This window comes from Strongylocentrotus purpuratus, unplaced genomic scaffold (assembly GCF_000002235.5).
Source record: "Strongylocentrotus purpuratus isolate Spur 01 unplaced genomic scaffold, Spur_5.0 spur5_scaffold_3, whole genome shotgun sequence".
Taxonomy (NCBI): Eukaryota; Metazoa; Echinodermata; class Echinoidea; order Camarodonta; family Strongylocentrotidae; genus Strongylocentrotus; species Strongylocentrotus purpuratus.
The window spans coordinates 8,496,040-8,514,928 of record NW_022145609.1 but is presented as its reverse complement, the minus strand read 5'-3'; the positions used below and the strand labels follow the sequence as shown (position 1 = coordinate 8,514,928).

The following is an 18,889-nucleotide window of genomic DNA, read 5'->3' as shown; positions in this document are numbered from 1 at the left end:
TCCACTTTCATAAAACAAATTTTTAATAAAATACCATATGATCAACACAATATTTCATATTAGGGCACATAATTATAATCTTATTATCAGACATACTGTACCACTCACATGTATGGAGATTAAGAACATAGTAAATATTTGACATACATGCTGTTTTGCATATAGTTCATATGATGTAAAGAATTTGATGAAGAAACAAAAAATGCAGAACAAATTTGTTTTTTTACTGGTGGTTTTTACTTATTTTCATCTAGGGTGTTATGAGAGAATCTGTATAAAGGAAGATATTGTATGCAGAGGCCCCATAGGGCATTAACGAATATGCTTTACACAGAGTTAATACTGTTCTGGTTGTTAACAAACGAGGAATGTTACGAACTATAAACGTGCACTTCCCAAAAGTGTGTTGCTGTCCGAAGGAGTTTTCAATACACTCGACTGCCTTAGACAATGTATTTGAGTTAGGAATCTTCTCTCAATTTGTGTATTCTTTACTGATTTAAGACAGCTCTTTAAACCTTGTTGCAGCACAGTCGGTAGAGAATCGATCTAGGGCAACATTTAGATGTAGCTTGCGAGGAACACGCAAACACAAAACTGAATATAATTAATTCAGATATCTGGCATATCTACTGCTGCACATAATGAAAGCATCGCATCCTCCACAGCGATTGTTACTACAGTTATCAATAAACTAAACCTCCACTTAAAGATTACAAAAAGGAAACATGGTTAAGGTGTTAATACTGCATGTCACATACACAAACTCACGGTCACTCTTATTCTCATTTAAAAACAAATACATGAAGGAAAATTGCATTGTCCGCATCAACACCATTTAATTACATGAATCACACAGCAAAATTTTGTACATCATTTTACAATATAACATAAATCAACCACTGGACTAAACTTTTCATCTTATATTATTATATCGTCATCATAAATCAAAATAGCCATAAAGGGCACAAACTATAAAAAAAGCAAGGCCAACTTGATTTGTTGGTATATGTAAAGAAGTTTAGTGATATCAGATTGCTATAAAAGGCGCTTGGAAAAATTGAAGCCGTCTGTAATATCAGGCTGAAGCTTAATCTGAAGTGAATTTGAAATGAATCTAGTACATCTTTAAATACTTAGGCAGCTTTGCCTCTTGATGTGTTAATAAAAAAATAAAACAAAAGGCTGACAATTCCTCAGCTCTTATACAATACACTCCCTCTCATCTGCTGCTGAATAATCTTGCAGAAATGCTGAATAATTTTCCATTACCATCATAAAAAAATACTACAATCTACTTTCTTGATACTTTCCAAAGATACATCCCAATTTCCCTCCTAGCAACATTTGTATCTACATTTGTTAGTGAAGTATCTACATCACGGTTATCAACTTCAAAAGGAAGAATAGTCTAATGCATAGGTAGTCCATATGGGTGGACATGGATTAGGTTTATTCTTCTTCCTCTGCAATTTGGTCAGGATATCTATGGTGTGGCAGACGGTATTTTAGTTCAAAGGAACGCACCCCGGCTCGAATTTCCTGCAAAAGAAGCGAGAGAAAATCTCATCAACTTATGTCCATACATGTTGCGATATCACATATATACATGCCACTATTTAGAAATGGCCATCGTTGAAGGTTAGATACTTCTACAAATTTCTGAGCTGTGATTCAAGTTAAGGCATGAAACGTTCATGAATCTGGACAAATGAAAGTTTCTCAAACTATGACAATTTGGAAAAAGAAAACAGGCTAATAAGTGATAAGATTGTTGTTACAAAAAAAGTAGGTGCAAAGAATTGGATGGCATGCAAGTAAATAACACTATCTTTAGGATGATGTTCAGAGAATTTTCTCCTCTGATCTTTCTACATGTAAATAAGGGAAATACCCTGACAATTTGGTTAAGAAGTTACAAGACCCCTATTAAGCCCCTCTGCACTATTTTGGCCAGGAGGGATTAGACCACCCAGCGTGGTCACCGGCAGGTGGTTATCTCATCAAGTCAGCTCTCAAATAACATAAGAAAAAGGGAACCATGCGGGACCAATGGTCACCGATTAGGCATTGTTGGCTATATAGAGGGCACAAGTAGCTATAAGTAGTACAGTGGGGCTTTAAGAAAACCAAATATTTTGCCTACTGAATTCTCTCATTCCCATTGGCTTACAAACAGGGAGCCCCCGGTTTCAGTAAGTAAAGGGTTCACGAAAAACAAGAATTTTTGTTAATACATACTTCTCCGAACACGTTGAGAGGATTTGAGCACTTTTCACACACGGAACGTCCAACACCGACCAGATCATCATGGACACAGCTGCAGACCTGGCATTCGGCCGGCTCGCTCTTCATTACCAGGCGTTTGACGAAGACATCGTTGAAGCCCTTGTCGCTGAGCATGCTGCTATCGAAGATCGCACCACCGGACTCCTGGGCAAGAAGTGCGTTGACACCACGGGGTTCGTCGGTGAACTGACGGAGGGTGGCGGATCCCTTGAAGGCTTCTAGACCGGACATCTTGCTGGTGTACGTTGCCGTGGAGTCAATACCTGCCAGACAGATTGTCATATAGTGGAAACTTGTAATAATGAGGACATTGGAACCATGAAAAATTACTTTTTTGTATCAAGTTTCTTGTTTTATTATGGTAAACAAATATATACAAAGAGCTGGGACCAGTTTAAACTACCAACAGTAAATGGAAAGGAGGTTGCTATGTTTATCATGAATGCATTCGAACCAAACTATGCACTATTCATGTTCCTCATCAATCAATGTGATATTCAATAATAAAGAATCCTACATGTATGAAAGCACATGCCAAACTTGTACATGTACATAATTGATATGCAGGGGTCTGCAACCAACCATAGTACAAACCACACCCTTTTCTGCAATCTCTACTAGTTGTCTTCTACTCATTTTAGTTTCAGCCTATTGTAATGATTTCCAACCCACAATACAACAGAAGTGACTTACCATAGACTAGCTCTGTCTTAGACTTGGACTTGGAGGCACTGGATTTTTTGTTGAGTCTGAACTGATAGTCCATGAGGATGGTGAGGGAGATGGCTCGCTTTCGGAGCATGACAGACAGCTCCTTGAAACTCAACTACAATGGGAGAAAAGGAGAGGGAAGAGACAGGACATGTGTTAAGGTATCATGTCACTTAGGGGAGCCTTCCAAAGTTGCGACTGTGCCCGGACGCGTCGGGGCGCGATGAATAGAACAGTCGCGTCCCAAGAGACGCATTGAGGCGCAAAGGGGCGCGAAGGGGCGCAATAGTCACCCTCACCTGATTCTTGCATATGAAAAGAAACCGTCTATTGTTAGTATAAACCCGCTCTATTCTTCTTGCGCCCTTTTGCGCCCCACCAGGCGATGGAAGATTATCTCTCCCGTCATTGTTCTCGCTCGTGATGCGCGGTACAGCTTAAACTTGATATACAGAAAGTATTTGTCGGCCAAAGCCTGACTTCCCCTCCTCCGGTTTTCGTTCTGATAAACTTTCCATTGTTTGTACAAAAATGATGTATTCTTCTCGCGTCGCGATCTATTCTTCTCGCGCCGTTTTGCGTCGTAACGGGCGGGGTATTACCTTTCCAATCATTGTGGCGAAGCTTTGCGATGTACATTACTACAGCACAGCATGAACTTCTCTGGTGGGATCGTCTTTGTTTTTTTGGGGGGGGGGGCAATCAACACACTCGTTCATCTTGATCAGAATACATTATGATTTATTTTTGTTGGGTTTAATACGCCTCCTTTTAATTTTTGTGACGACTGTATTAAATGTGAAATAAAGATGACTATGTACGATTAATGGTTGTTTAATTGCGAGCTTAATTGTCCCCAACAACAAAAAATAAAAGACGAATGATGTGAATGACCACATGTATGCGGTTATAGTCGGCAAATTGATTACTGTTTGGGTCGCTTGTGTATGTTTGTAATTTGAATGATTATCAACATATTTGTATAATTCCCACATCGCGATATGATTCTAGCGTCGTATAATGGACAAAGGAATTATCTTTCTCTCCCGTCATTAATATTCACGCTACGCGTTGCACATCGCCACAGCCTGAGCTTGGAAGAATTTATATTTTGTCAGTCAAATCCTTTTTTTTTCTCCTCCCATGACTTGGTTCTAATAAATTAAAGGTTTGCTTATTAGGGATAAGAAGGATAACATCAAACAAACGATTTACTCAAGATGACGCTCTTTTCATTTCACCTCGCTGTTTGATAAAGTAGAGTTTTACGGAGCGAATACAAAAGAAAAGTTCGCTCTAAGGCCAAATAAAAAAATGATTTATTAGTGTCCTGTTTTTTCGAAAACTAGGAAGGAGGAGGCCCTCTCTTTTCTTTTTTTTTTCTTTCAAAATGGCCGCTCAAAATGGCCGCTCGGTACATTTTCCCTGACAGTCGGGCTATTTTTCAAGATGGCCGCCGAAATCTTTTAACTTTTTAAAAAAAATCAGTAATAGATCCATTTTAGTATTGTTTGTCATGTGTTTTTTTTTCAATTTTTTTTCAATTTTTTTAAATTAAATAAAAAAAAAAAAATTAAAACAAATTTCCCCAAAAATAAAAAATAGGAGGCGGCTCCCAAAAAGGAAGCAGGCGGGGACGCTAAACATGTATATTTTGTTAAGTGGCCTCAGGGGAAAAAAAACATAAAATGCCATGGCAGGATTTCACGCCCGAGATTTGCCTTCGAAAATTGCCCGTCCAAAAGGCGTTTTAAATCATAATAATTCCATAGCTCTTTTTAAAAGTGCAATAAATAGAAAAAAGAGTCCGGGAACTATATCGAGATTATAAAACACGTGTGTCATGAAGATGTAAACAAAAAAGCGTAGCCTGATGGTGATAAAGTTGAGCAGCAATTGGAAATGCAATACAAAACATTAATCAGTTCATGATGATAATTAATCATTCGACACAAATGCAAACATTGATTTCTGCTCTAACATTCGAATCATTTATTCGTAGATTTGTATAATTAAGTGGCGAAAGTGAAATTTTGAAATCTTAATGCACAGATACAAAAAACATACCAAATATGTTTTGATTCTTATTCTAAAAAAAAAACCCGGCAAATTTTAAAAGATCTTTTTAAAAGGAGGGAGGCGCTATAGCCCAGTGGTAGAGCAGAGCAGCTCGTAACCGGGAGCTCCCTGGTTAGAAACCAAGTCGATATGCTATTGTAAGGCATAACTCAACATTACATTTCGTTCGGAGAGGATCTTAAACCCGCCGGTCCCCTGTTTGCCTAATTCAGAGCATACACATGCTTCATATAGCAGTCAGGAAAAAAAAGCGAACGGTACAGGAAGCTACCTTTTATGGATAGGCCTAAATTGAAGGTTTGGCTTAACTAGGGAGAAGAAGGATAACATCAAACAATAGATCTACTCATGATGACGCTCTTTTCATTTCACCTCGCTGTAAGATAAAGTAGAGTTCTATGGAGCGAATACAAAAGAAAAGTTCGCTCTAAAGGTAAAAACATAGAATGCCGTGGCAGGATTTCACGCGGCCGAGCAAGACTATTGTTTGATCGCTATAATTGTCCGACTTGCTATAGATTCTTGTTTAGCTACACATTAAGGTTGCTCGCTAGTTATAAGGACCGCTATTCATTGGACAACTATTCATGAAGACCGCTATTCGTAATTTGAGAACATGGTCATTATGTATAAGGGTCATGAATTCGTAATACGACAGTGCACGTTAAAACAAAAGACTTTACTAGCGCTAGCTAACAAATATGCAACGTCAAAACGTCACGAACATTGAAGATAACAAATTGTTAAAGGTGAAATTCAAAGAAAATCACAAATATGTCAACTAATGTATTACTAGAAACTGGTAAGCTAACAGATGGCCATCGTACAAGTTTGAGGTCAGCTACATATCGGGTGATTTATAAAAATAAAAATACAACCACCTCCATAGCAGCTGGGATATACGAGAGATTCGCCAGAAAAAAAACGATGTTTTAATGACGTCACAACAGGGACCAATACTGCCCAAGCAGACGACATCCCATAAAGAATGAACATAATTGCAAAGCTATTATTTGTCAAATTATAATGAGTTTAGTGTATATAAATGTACTGGCACGTCAAACCGATCAAAAGGGGACATGACCCGATTCTGATAACTAAAATCTTTTGCTTGTAAATACACAGGATAGGGGTTAATTAACAATCAAAGAAACCAGACTTTCAAATTGAAAAGCCCCCGGATTGATATTAAGGGCGGCATTTGTTCCCTCTTAAAACGCCGAACATACCGCGGTGTCTGCAGCTGAATATACAATGGCGTCTTATTTTGGTAACGAGCGATAGATTCCTTTATTTTTGTATCGCTGCATTTGTCATCAAAATAAAACCATGCGCGGGGTTTAGAGTGAGGCAATAGATTACACATTTAGCCTGACGGTAGTGAAGTAAGAGAAAGAACTCAAGAGAAGATGAAAACACAGGCACTGAAAATGTGTGAGATGTCATGGGACATCGTCTGCTTGTGCAAATCATGTCCCTGCTGTGATCTCACACATCTCAGCAGCCTTCGGAGAGCTATTCAGGTGCTATGCCGGGGCTGTATTTAAGCGTTTTGTAATTTATAATAATCATTACTTCGAATGTTTCCAAGCATTGAATTTTGATAACCTTGTCGAATCAAAGTTTCAACTTTGCAATAAAGAAAATAAAGCTAGATTTAAAATCAATGAATATCTACTTTAAGACAAATGACACCACCAATAAAGTTACTTCGCGAAGATATATTCGATCGAATTTCATGTTTGGAACAGATAGGCGATTTCGAATTGTTCCATCTACCGAAACGTTTTGATGATGCAGGCTCCCGACAATACGACTATCATTTTTGTAATATCTTTAATTTGCAGATATTTGTTTGTTTTGTATGACATATTTATAAACGCCCTATAATCTTATTTCAAGCAGAATCTTTCAATCTCTTTGATTATAAGTATCATTTTTTAAATCACGGGTATTTAAATACAATAGCTGATTTTGCGAAGATTTAAAGAACCTACGTTTCTATTCTTTAAATCGATCTTGCATGAGAAAGAACAGAGTGATGATATAGATATATGACCTATTTTGATCGGATGACAGAACAAAATAAATGTAATATGAACCAAATAATGTGTCAAAACATACAGAAGGAATACAATTATACATATCGTTTTTGTTTTGTTCGTGAAGAAATTAATATAATACAAGTATTGAACACATTAATGAACAGAAATGAACAATCATAACAACGTCAACGCCTACACAACTTCGATGTTTGGGAGGAATATAACAATCAGAACAACAATCTAAATCAATGTCTTGTACGTAAAATAATAATAAAACATATCAGTAGCCAACGTGAACATTTTAGAGTCAAATCTGGCAAGACGAGAGCGGACACACACGCGAGGATTACATGAATAACTAATGCGTAGGAATGGGCGCGAAAGCTTTTCAAATTCACAAATTCACAATTCACAAAAAGCGCTTCGCCTTTAAGCGCACCCCCCCCCCCCACCCCGAATGAGTGTTATGTAGGGTACGCATATGCATTTTCCCTCCTTTTGAAAACAGTCCCCTAAGTCCGGTGTGTAAAGTCAATACGGGCCGGATTTGTGTGTACTAGACGAGCCGGACTTTGGTGCGTGAAAAGTACCCCTTTACCAGACAGTAACAATGAGTCAGATTTGATATTCATATTGTGAGCATGTGCTTAGTTATATCGGGATTCCCTGGTTATATTGAAGACGTGGGCTAATATCTGTTTGCCCAGTATTTCTCGCTGATTGTTTGACCAACATTAAATTGCTATTGTCCAGCTGACTTTTCTAAAGGCTTTTCTACCCTCGGCGCTAAAGGGATTGCGGAAAATTTCAACACTATTTGTGTTTCTTGATGACCCAGTAGAAGAAGAATAAGGGCTCCCTGCCCCCCCCCCGAAAAAAAATGTCCCAAAACAACGCAATCATTATTAATTCCGTTTACTACTTGATACCAACACGTGCATGATGGATCCCCCGGATGGATCCTTATTTAGACGGTGAGACAGTTCTGTTACGAGAAGCAATTCAACGAATTGCCATGGCTTGTATTTGTTCTAGAACGCACTACGATCTTTCGATAACACGTGGCCCCTATTCAGCACAATATATACGTATTTTAGTTATTCTTAACAATGACCTAGATCTAAAACTGGCCGCGGATGTAACCCCCCCCCCCCCCTTCGTCGCAAAGAAATATTCGATAAAATTCTTTGATACGGGCACAGTGTATTTAATTTTGTTCGTAACATTAGTGTTTTGCAAAGAAAGAACATTCTGAAAATGAGCGTCTTCCTTCTAACGAAACATATTGATGATGTTCCCGACAATACGGATATCATTTGCATTAAAAAAACATCGTAATACAGATAAAACGCTTTTTAAATCCAATTCATGGAGAAACTACGACATTCTGGATTAAGTATCATTTTCAACATCACGGATTTAAAAATACGTTCTCTAATTTTAAGAAGATTCAAAGGATCTATGAAATAACAGACTGATGATATAATTATATGATTTATAATGATCATACGACAGAACTGTTTACAAGATGCAACAAAAATTGTTTTAAAAAAAACAAGAAAATCGAAACATGCGATAACATCGCTATAAGGAAATATAAAATTACAATTAAAGTGTCAAAACATGCACGAGGAAAACAATGTCAGAGAGAGTGGGGGTAAGTATAAAATAAATTTGTTTTTTTCGTGAACAAATCAATTTGTATTAAAATTGATACAGTATATTGAACACAATCATGAACAGAACAGGAGGAGATGAAAAAAATGAACAATCATGCCAACGTTAACGCCTACAGAACTCCGATTTTGAGAGGAAAATAAACAATCAGAACAAACATTGTAACCAATGTCATGTATGTAAAATAATATTAAAACGAATCAGTAGCCAAAGTAATGCTTTTCAGAGTCAAATCTCGCAAGACGAGAGCGACACACAAGCGGGCACTACATGAATAAATAATGCGCCGGACCGGGCGCGAAAGGGCGCGAAAGCTATTCAAAGTTTAAGCTCCCATTCACAAATGTCAAGTGCTTCACCGGGGCGCGCCCCGGCGGGGTAATTTCGTAACAATGAGACTCCAAACAATAGCCAGATTTTAATGAGCTGGCAACCAACTGAAGTCCTCTCCTATCCGACGCAAAAAGGCGCTCATGGGCGCATAAAGGCGCCTCCTTTGTTCTCATATCCTGCTCTGCGCCCCGACGCGTCGCGGCACAGTCGCAACTTTGGAAGGCTCCCCTTAGAATGGATAATACAAATATTAATAATAACAACAATAGTAAAAACAACAACAATAAAAATAATAATGATGATAGTAAAAATTACAATACTCCTACCACTACTACTCCTAACACTACTACTCCTACTGATTACTGCTACTGCTACTACTACTACTATCACAACTACTGCTACTATTACTAATACCACTAATAATAGTAATAACGATGATACAGAGTTATTTTCATATTGCACACATATCCATCCCAGAGGATGCTCAAGACACCTACAAGGTACTATTATCAACCTGGTTTTAGCCCAGCTACCTTACAAGCACTGAAAGCATTCAAGGAATAAATTCCTACCAGGTACCCATTGACTACACCTGGGTGGAGAATGGCCGATGTAGATTAATGTCTTTACGAAGGAGATATACGGTGCCACAGCATTGAGACAACCTACCTTTGGATTTTCCTCCGTGTATTCAGAGCAAGAGAGAAGGACGATATGTTTAGCAGCTCCGGCGCGGAATGGATAGTTAGCAGCAAGCTTGACGGCAGCGAAGGTGTCATTGCTTCCGCCATCGGTAAACTCGAGTGAGTCGCGTCCCAGTGTGAAGTCACGGGCCCGGTCGTTGAAGATCTTGTGGTTGATGGTGTGCTGGTGAGCGGCATCATAGACTCCTGAACCACCAAAGGCAGCAAGACCAAACTGAGTGTCCTCAAAACCTGAAATAAAATAGGTTTCAATTTCAGAATTAGCAACATCATTTTCATACCAGATTGATTATCGGTAGTATCATGGAAAAAGCCACTTGAAAAGATGGATACTTGAAGCATGGACACCAGATGATCATGACCTTAAGAATTTGGTCACTTTATATATGTATTTGGTGCCCATTACATGAACGCTTACAAAGCCTAAAATAAGAAGAGTTAGAGCATGAAAACAGGCACCCCTAACCTAGAAACAATACCTGTGACCCTCATGTATTATACATGTGTGTATATTATTGTTGAATAAATTGTGAGCACTATGTAACTTCTTTCATTTTGAGCTTTGATCCTTTTAGTCTAACTGAATATTGAGGGCATTTTCCACTTTCACAATAGATTGCTACATAAGAGTTAATCACACAACGATTTTTGCTAGACTGAACAAGAGAGGGGAGGGGGGGGGGGGTAAGGTAAGGATAACAAATCTCTACTCACCAGCATCTTGGAGTTCTCCAGCCAACCTGACAACAAGGTTGTCAAGTTTTTGCGCATCCTGTTCCGCACACTGCTTCTGTTCCACAACAAACACGATATCAGCCTGGCGAGGAACGGCCTCTCCCTCGATTGTGATTGGCTTGCCAGCTTGGAAGGACTCATCTCCAACCTCACAAATGACTGATTTAAAATGAAGAAAGAGGATGGAAAATGTAGGTTTACTGCAGGACTAAGATGAGTCACGTAACATGTTGATAACACGTGTAGTGAGTCAGATGAAAGAATGGTGTAAATCACACTAAAAATCCCCCTTTCCTTAAATCTCATGAAATATCTTTCTTATCCTGAAATGGTAAGAAAATAAAAGGAGGCCTCATAACACTATGTGATAGATGTCATCTCATCTTGAAAGTATTCCTTATAAGTTTTTCAATTATCTTTCATACACAAAAAATGTTAAATAATGGCATGTAAATATTCAGCATAGAACTACAAAGTTGTAAAACAAGCATTTTTTTTCCTGATCTAAGACATATTTCTATCACTGATTAGGCACATTTACATGTATATTCTATACGACTTTTGCATGTCCAATGTTCGTTGTTAAATGAAAGCATTGCTTGCATGGAAACTATTCTAATGATAGGCCTAGAGGACTTACTGCATTCGTCAGGCATGCGCACTGGTTGCTTGGAGAACCAGCACTGGGTCTTGTAAGCGACAGCGATGCTACACATCTTGCTGTGTCGCTCTTCCTGTGGCAGGTTACGTGTGTCCAGGATGCACATCCTGTAGAAAGAATCCGGATCGACCTGAAGGCAGGGTAAGAACCACAAGACCAATGGTAAAAGATCTACATCTACAGTCAAACCCTGCTTTATTGACCACCTGTCTACAAAGACCACAATTTTTGTTTCCCTTGAAAGTGGTTTCTCATTGAAACATGTACTAAAGTACATGTACATGTACATGTATTATTCCCGGGGAATCAATAGATTTGTGATACTGCATTCTAATTAAATGGAATCTCATAAAAGTAATGTATATAGGGTAATAACTTCCAAAGCACTTTGGAGAAGCATAGAGACATTCTACATGTGATATGCTAGATATAAAAAAAGGACAATGATATTTCTTAGGTGTCACTTACTCCGCCATGGCAACCGGCAAGAGGAGAGCAGTTGTCGAGGAACATACTGGCACAGGCCTGGTTGTCAGGGTGTAGGGGGTCAAAGTTCACGATAGCATCCATGGTTGGGATGACCCTGTTAAGGTCAAGGGTTGCAGCCTCGGACTGGATGCAGTTCTTGCCGACCTTCCAGGATTCTGTGAATGCGGTGATGTTGGTCTGGACCTCATTGCCTAGAAATAGAGAGAGAGAGATTAAGAAAATGTATGTGAGATTTGCTTGTAGTACACGATGTTGTATTGACAGAGAGAGAGAGGAAGGGAGGGGGAGAGAGAGAGAGAGAGAGAGAGAGGGAGAGAGAGAGCGAGAGAGAGAATGTAGGTGAGATGTATGGGAGCATGCGATGTCAAGAGAATGACATTTTTACATAAATGACCTTGTTGGGCAGGCTGAGCATCTCAACATTTCATAAGCAAAATGCTCATGTGTCAAGTTATTTTCTTCCATTACCATCATTATCTACCCAGGAAATCTGAAGATTTTATATGATTAATTTCCAAATTTCACCAAACCAATACATGTGCAAACTCTGGTCCGAGCAACAAATATACAAACATATCACAAGAGAGATATTGTGAGAAAATCTAGTTTAATACTGTTCAATTTTTCACTGTTTCACTAAATCAATTTTGGTACAAAACAAGACTTCCATGATATCTAATATTACCATTCATGACCCCACCTTTTATCCAAAAAAAAGACCAGCTTTCATTGTCAAAAGACTTTATATGGGCTGTGTACACTCCTTTTGTTAAAAAGGCTTGAAATCTTCCTACATGTAGACAAAAGCTGGCTGTAAAATTAAGTGATTAAAACAGTACCTGGGGTCTTAAGGTCATCATAAGATTCGAAGTTGAAGTTCCCAAGGAGACCAGCAGTTCTGTCAAAGTATCGGCCACTCAGCTTCAAGACACAGACATCATGAGGCAGCTTGCACATGACATCAACACCTTGAGCATTCTTCAGGAAGATGCTATCCCCGATGCGAATAATGGCAGTACCACCTACTTGGAGTGGCAGTTCACGAGCCTGGCGGTCAACACGCACCTTTTATAGAAAACAAAATTTATTTCAAATTGGATACTTAGATGACAGCTCCTTTTTCGTCGCATCTACTAGCACATATTCTTCAAATTACCAGAAGTACATCACAAATTCCAAAGGTATATACAAAAACAAAAACAATGGAAGTATTTTGATAAACATAAGATTTTATGATAAAACCTCATCCTACATACAAATAAATTAAATAATACATGACTTCTCTTTACAAGTACCTTCCTTAAACAAAAATCCCTTGCCTGTGGAGGATCATCAGGTTTGTAAGATCTAGATAATTTTCAGACTGGTTAGATAAATTCAATGTTCACATGGTACTCTGAAACCTCTTTGTATTGTTTCACTGGTCAGAGTCGTGACAAGGACAGTTGGGTCACAACGAAAATAAATAAATTTACTGGGTGTAAGCCACAAATATGTTTAAATAAGAGAATAAATAAGTAATCAAATGATGGGAGCTGTCTTTCATGCTTCATCTGCAGATAAGGACTACCGGTACTGTAAACTAAATTGCAGGAGAAAAATTGGAGACTACTCTTTCTTGAATAAGCTTAGTCCTGAAAAGGACAAGGAAACCTCTGCATGAGAAGAGAGCAAGGCTTGAAGAAAGAAGACGGAGAAGGTCTGGGCGGAGGTTGACCGTTTTTCCTCACGAGTGATAATTGTGTTTTTAACCTTGGACCCAGCATCATACCCCCCTAACCTATATTAAAACCCTTTCCAAAACAATTCCCTATATTTTTGATGAAAACGAGTATGTCATCGAAGCATCTGTTGGATGACTTGTTTTTAAAGGACCAGAGAGAGACACAAGGAAGGATTCTTACTGTGCCATCTGACTTGATCTCGAAGGTCCTTGAGTCGATCATGAACATCATGTTCCTGATGGGGATTTCCATGTCGCGCTCGTAGTCGACGATGGCTGAGAAGTCGTTCTCGTGGACGAAGTCCTTGGCTAGGAGATAGCCGCACTTTCCAGAGAAGTCGTAGAACAGCTTGTCGAACGTCATGTAGTGCTGGGCTCCAATGACAAGAGCATTAGCTGCAAGGTATTAGGAAGAAAAGGATACAACATGAGGGAAATTCCACAAATGAGTAGGCTTCTTCCATCTTCTTCGTCATCAGCATCATCATCATCGTTATCATCCTCACTCAGGCAGATGCATTGCGTGTAACCACCTTTGGTTATCAGTACATGAAATTTACAAAGAAAAGTACACAACATGCAGAGAGGTTGCTACCCTAGTGTATTGATAAGGGGCTAAAAATATGGCTTTAAAATTGTGAACTAGTGAAACCTTTGGGTCCCATGTAGTGACCAGCAATACCCTCTCGGCTACCCTCTCAAAAATGTGATCTCACTTACATGTGGGACTGAAATCATAATAAAATACAGACACTATCAATTTCGTTACATTTCCTACACATCAAAAGAAAATCATTAAAAATCTATAAAACATATGCACCCTGGAATAATTCAATCTACACTTTGACAATTTGGAAAAAGAAACAGGCATTTGGTTTAAATTACTAAAATGCAAATAGACATTTTTACTAACAAGAGCCTATAATCTCTTCTGCAGATCATATCTTCTACATGCATTTGGAGCCAGAAGGGTTTAAACTCTGTGTAAGATGAGAAAGAGTTTAAAGCCCTTCTGGCTCCAACTAGATGATAAGGAGATTGTTTTTACCTCCGTATGGTGGCATCCAGGTACGGGGGCAGGTAGCAAACATGGCCTTCGAGACTGCAGCAGACATGGTATTCTTAACTCCGCACATGGTTTGCTTCATCCTGCCGTACAACCTCTCCAGACTGGACATGTCTAACTCGTTGGTCAACTCCTCCAGGAAAGAGCGACGCTCCTCCCTGTCGGGGATGTCCATGACGCGGCCGAAGAAGGGACGGCCACCCTCCACGATGCGATCGCCCATGCGCTCCAGGTAAGGGACGATGCGGGTCTCCATGGTGTCTTGGATACCACCCTGCATCCTGGTCTGTAGCTCCTGCATCATGTCCTCGTAGTAGGTGCGGTTGGCGGTGAACTGCTCCATGAAGCGGGACTTGAACTCGCTGAGGGTGCCCTCTCGAAGCATGCTGATCATCTTCTCCAGCTTGGTCACGTTGATCCTCTCAAGAATGCCTAATGGAAGCATGTCCAGGTACTGCCTAGTGAAGTTGGTCAGAGAAGTGAAGTTGCTGAAGTCCTGCAAATAACATGGAGTATGAATAAGAAATGATATTATGTATCCTCTAAAATTATGTAATAAATGGTTGGTATGGTCAGAGTATATCTGCACTTGTCCAAAATGATGGTACACATAGATAGAAGGTTATCTTTCATTTCTTCTCTCTTAAACAACAATGTGTCAGAGCATACAAAGTAATCTTACTACAGCTGCATGTGCAAAATCATCTCTATGTCACAAATACATGTAGCTGACTCATGATCTGGACATGTAAAGATTGAAAAAACACAAATAAATAAACACATGGTGTTATATTCAGCAAATAAATGACCACTTATTGTGTTTGTGTCAATGCAACAGATTTATTAAAAAACAGATGACAGTGTATTTTAGCCAATGAATGAAAAAAAAAAATGAATGCCCAAATTCAGTGTAACACACTCATGTAGACTTGGACATGCATTCCTGATACTGGGTAGCCTATTGTAGGCAGTATGGGCAATACTTGCATATTCTTGTTGCCAGGTTCTATTGACAGTACTAACCTTCACAAATATCTTGAAAACAATTTCGCCGTTCGTCATATCGAACTTGGTGAGCTCGTATGTTCCGTTGAAGAGCTTCTTCAGGACATTAATGAGGACTGTGAAGTTGTAATCCTGACCAGCTTCCATTGGCACTACAGCGACTGGAGCCGAAGGGTTGGTGACTTCGTTTCGAACGTTGGAGAATCCATAAGAGTTCAACTTAGCCAGGGCAGCCTTGATGGCTTCAGCGTCTAGGTTGTCAGCGGATCTGCTGGGGACCGGAGCCTGGCGGCGCTTACGGGCAATGAAGACGTACGGATCGAGGAAGGTTGTAGCTGTCATTTGATAGAGGGCCAGAGCTTCATCCTTATTCAATAGCTGTAAAAAGCATCAGGAAAGAGGTTTGGTGAATGGGTGGCATTAAAATAAAGTAATTGTTAATCACATTTACATTGTATTCTTTCTATCTTAATCAATATATAACCAGTCTATGGTAAAAAAAAATTTTCTCAAAAACAGTTGCCAAATATGCAATTTTCTTCTGTTCCAAATAGTTGTGATTTTCAAATGACCACCCTCCCACCTTGGTTTACAATTATCGCCAGCATTCTAATCATGCATCTTGTCTATAAATATATCACCGCAATATACATATCTGTCTCTCCTGATGCATGCTTACCGTGCGGAGAGTCTCATTGAGCTCTGTAACCAGAGTGACAAATGGGCTGAAATCTGTGTTGCGGAATGGCTCAACCTCAACCTCGTAAGCAGCCTTCCATTGTCCAATGACTGGCGCAAGGAAGGCATTAAAGACCTCGATATCCTCAGCGATGGCTCCAATTATTCTCTTGATTGCTCTCTTCTCATTTTTTAAGACAGCTATATGGGGGGGGGGGGGGGAGAGAGAACAAAGCATATTTATTGTTGAATATTCAAACTATCATCAGACTTGAATAAATAATGCACTAATAAATTCTAGCCCCTGTTTGTCTCCAACCATCTTTGATTATTTTATTATCCACTTCATCTTTGATTTTGATTTTGATTTCTTTTCACCATTCTCTTGTCTTATGCATTTTTTTCCTCCATCAAAATATCTGTCCAATGCCTCCTTCTCATCCCCTATTTCAATCTTTTCGTTGAAAATCCTGTTCCTGTTTCAAATTTGTTGCTTTTCTACTTCCTTCTCTTTCTCTTTTAAACACTTTGCGTGCCTGGACTCACCAATCCACCAGCGCTGTCCGACAGCTCCGAAGTTCTGACAGATGGTGTTGAGGCGCTCCTGGAGGGCTACCCAGTTTGGATCCATGACAAGTATGTCCTCTTCAAACTGCGTCCAAAGATTGTTAAAGAAAGCATCCCTCGCCTCCATACTGGCAGACCAGTGAGAAGCAATGGCTGTCTCGTTGAATTCACGCTGAATCGCCATTAAGGCCTCCTCGAATGTCATCCAGTCAATCACAACATCCTGTTTACCAAAAGATAATTCAATGAAGCCTTATTTACATCATCATGTAGATGGTAAGATATACATGTACTTTGCTACAAAATTAAACATACTGTAAACAAAAGAGACGCAATGGCTCAGTGGTCTCGTAACCTGGAGGTCCCGGGTTCAAAACCAAGTCAATGAGCTAGTGCCCTATGGTTAGGCATTCATCCTCATTACCAAGTCCCCTGGTTGCTTACTTACAAGCTTACATATGCTTTTGTAGCAGTCGGGTAAAAAAGAAAATTAACCATCAAACAAGCTCTCTGACTTCAACCTCCCCTTTACTATATTAAGTGGTTCATGAAAAGCATGCATTGAAGTAAACTACATAGTACTGCAAAAAAATGCATAGTGGATTGTTATTTAAAAAATATTCAGACAATATGTACAGCAAATATACATACATAACAAAAATAAGATTTGTGTAGACTAGTTTTAAGTCATTCTCTTAAGATTGGCTAATAAGATTTTTTTCAAACAGTGCTCCATATCTACACTCAAAATTCATCACCACTTTTAAAGTTCAAGAAAATCGGCTTTTCTGTTTCCTAAGGTCTTGCATTACATGGATTTGGGCAGTTCAAAACACACATGCATGACACTGAATATAGTAAAATACTGAACAATAACTTATCAAAACTGAGCCACTTGCGAAATTCATTTCATTTTTATGCACCAATTAAATTCCTACAATTGAGACCATTCACTAAGGAAATTCAGGCAAAACATTCATACCTCTGAAAACATATTGAAGCCTGTAGAAAAGTACTCCTGGATATCCTCGAATCTGGCAGCAAAAGCATTGTAGGCCCTGGATTTCACATCACTGCTCGCCAGGTAGGCATGTACTGTCTGGTTAAGCCTCATCCATTTACCCTACAGTAGGCAAAAAAGATGCACAAAATAAGAGGCGATTCCATAACAATGACAACAACGATGATGATGTCGATGACGATGACGATAATAATTATGATAACTTTTGCACTGAATGATCAAGACAACATGATATCTGTCAAACAATTTCAATGAGTAATGAGAACAGATTAATAAGGATATTGATCTACCCATACCAACAATAAAAACACATTAATAACGTGTGGTCCCATATGTGCAAATTGGAGTTGGTTTGGAATCAGTTTCGCAGTATGTCAGAGCTACATGTATCCATGCATTTCCCTTCGGTGAAAGTTATTACCAGTGAAGTATTAATTTTTTTAATTTTACTTGTCAAACCATGCAGGATCACTCTCAAGGAATCTCTCTCAAAACAATTTTTCAATTAAATATTCCTTTAAAGCCCATCTGTACAAGTTTGGTTGAGAGGATTAGACCACCCAGGAAGGTCACTGACAGGTGGCTATCTCATTAACTCAGCTGTCAATTAACATAAGAAAAAGAGGATCATGGGGGACCAAAGGTCACCGATTAGGCATTTTTTTCTATATAGAGGGAGCAAGTAGCTATAAGTAGTACAGTGGGCCTTTAACAAAGACAAATTCAAGAAATCACCGCAACAGAACAGATGGAATTCCAACAGGCAAAAAATGAGAATCTTACCACTAGATTTCCAAGTTGGATCATCCTGGTTGGTGAGTTTAGAGCCCATTGGGTATTGACCTGAGTCTTCAACAGCTGGATCTGGGTGTAAATGTTGACGTTGGATACCAAGAAGCTCGTTGCTGTGCCGTTGATCCTCTGGGCCAGAGCCTTCCAGCTGCTGCACATGGATGCACGCTTCACATCACGGAGTGCCATCGTCTTGTTAACTATATTCAGAACTGCAGCCTGTTGTAAAAAAGACAAATAAAACAGCTATTATAATAAGTTTGTTCCCAACATTTTGTGATTTAAGACATGGTTGAAGAATTACAGGTATTTGA

At 39.1% G+C, this 18,889-nt stretch overlaps 1 protein-coding gene across 1 annotated transcript in view; it reads right to left on the bottom strand.

Annotated features, from left to right (window-relative positions):
- The window catches only part of LOC115928612, a 51,632-nt gene continuing 32,743 nt past the window's right edge, over positions 1-18,889 (bottom strand). The window contains exons 35-49 of the mRNA XM_030996064.1: positions 18,567-18,794; positions 17,745-17,885; positions 16,742-16,985; positions 16,197-16,396; positions 15,536-15,895; positions 14,495-15,008; positions 13,628-13,842; positions 12,563-12,788; positions 11,703-11,914; positions 11,214-11,364; positions 10,553-10,732; positions 9,804-10,069; positions 2,983-3,115; positions 2,242-2,552; positions 1-1,542 (exon numbers count right to left, since the gene is read on the bottom strand). Coding sequence (XP_030851924.1) covers positions 1,453-1,542; positions 2,242-2,552; positions 2,983-3,115; positions 9,804-10,069; positions 10,553-10,732; positions 11,214-11,364; positions 11,703-11,914; positions 12,563-12,788; positions 13,628-13,842; positions 14,495-15,008; positions 15,536-15,895; positions 16,197-16,396; positions 16,742-16,985; positions 17,745-17,885; positions 18,567-18,794 — 3,471 coding nt within the window. The 3' untranslated portion in view covers positions 1-1,452. The remainder of the gene's footprint in view (positions 1,543-2,241; positions 2,553-2,982; positions 3,116-9,803; positions 10,070-10,552; positions 10,733-11,213; positions 11,365-11,702; positions 11,915-12,562; positions 12,789-13,627; positions 13,843-14,494; positions 15,009-15,535; positions 15,896-16,196; positions 16,397-16,741; positions 16,986-17,744; positions 17,886-18,566; positions 18,795-18,889) is intronic.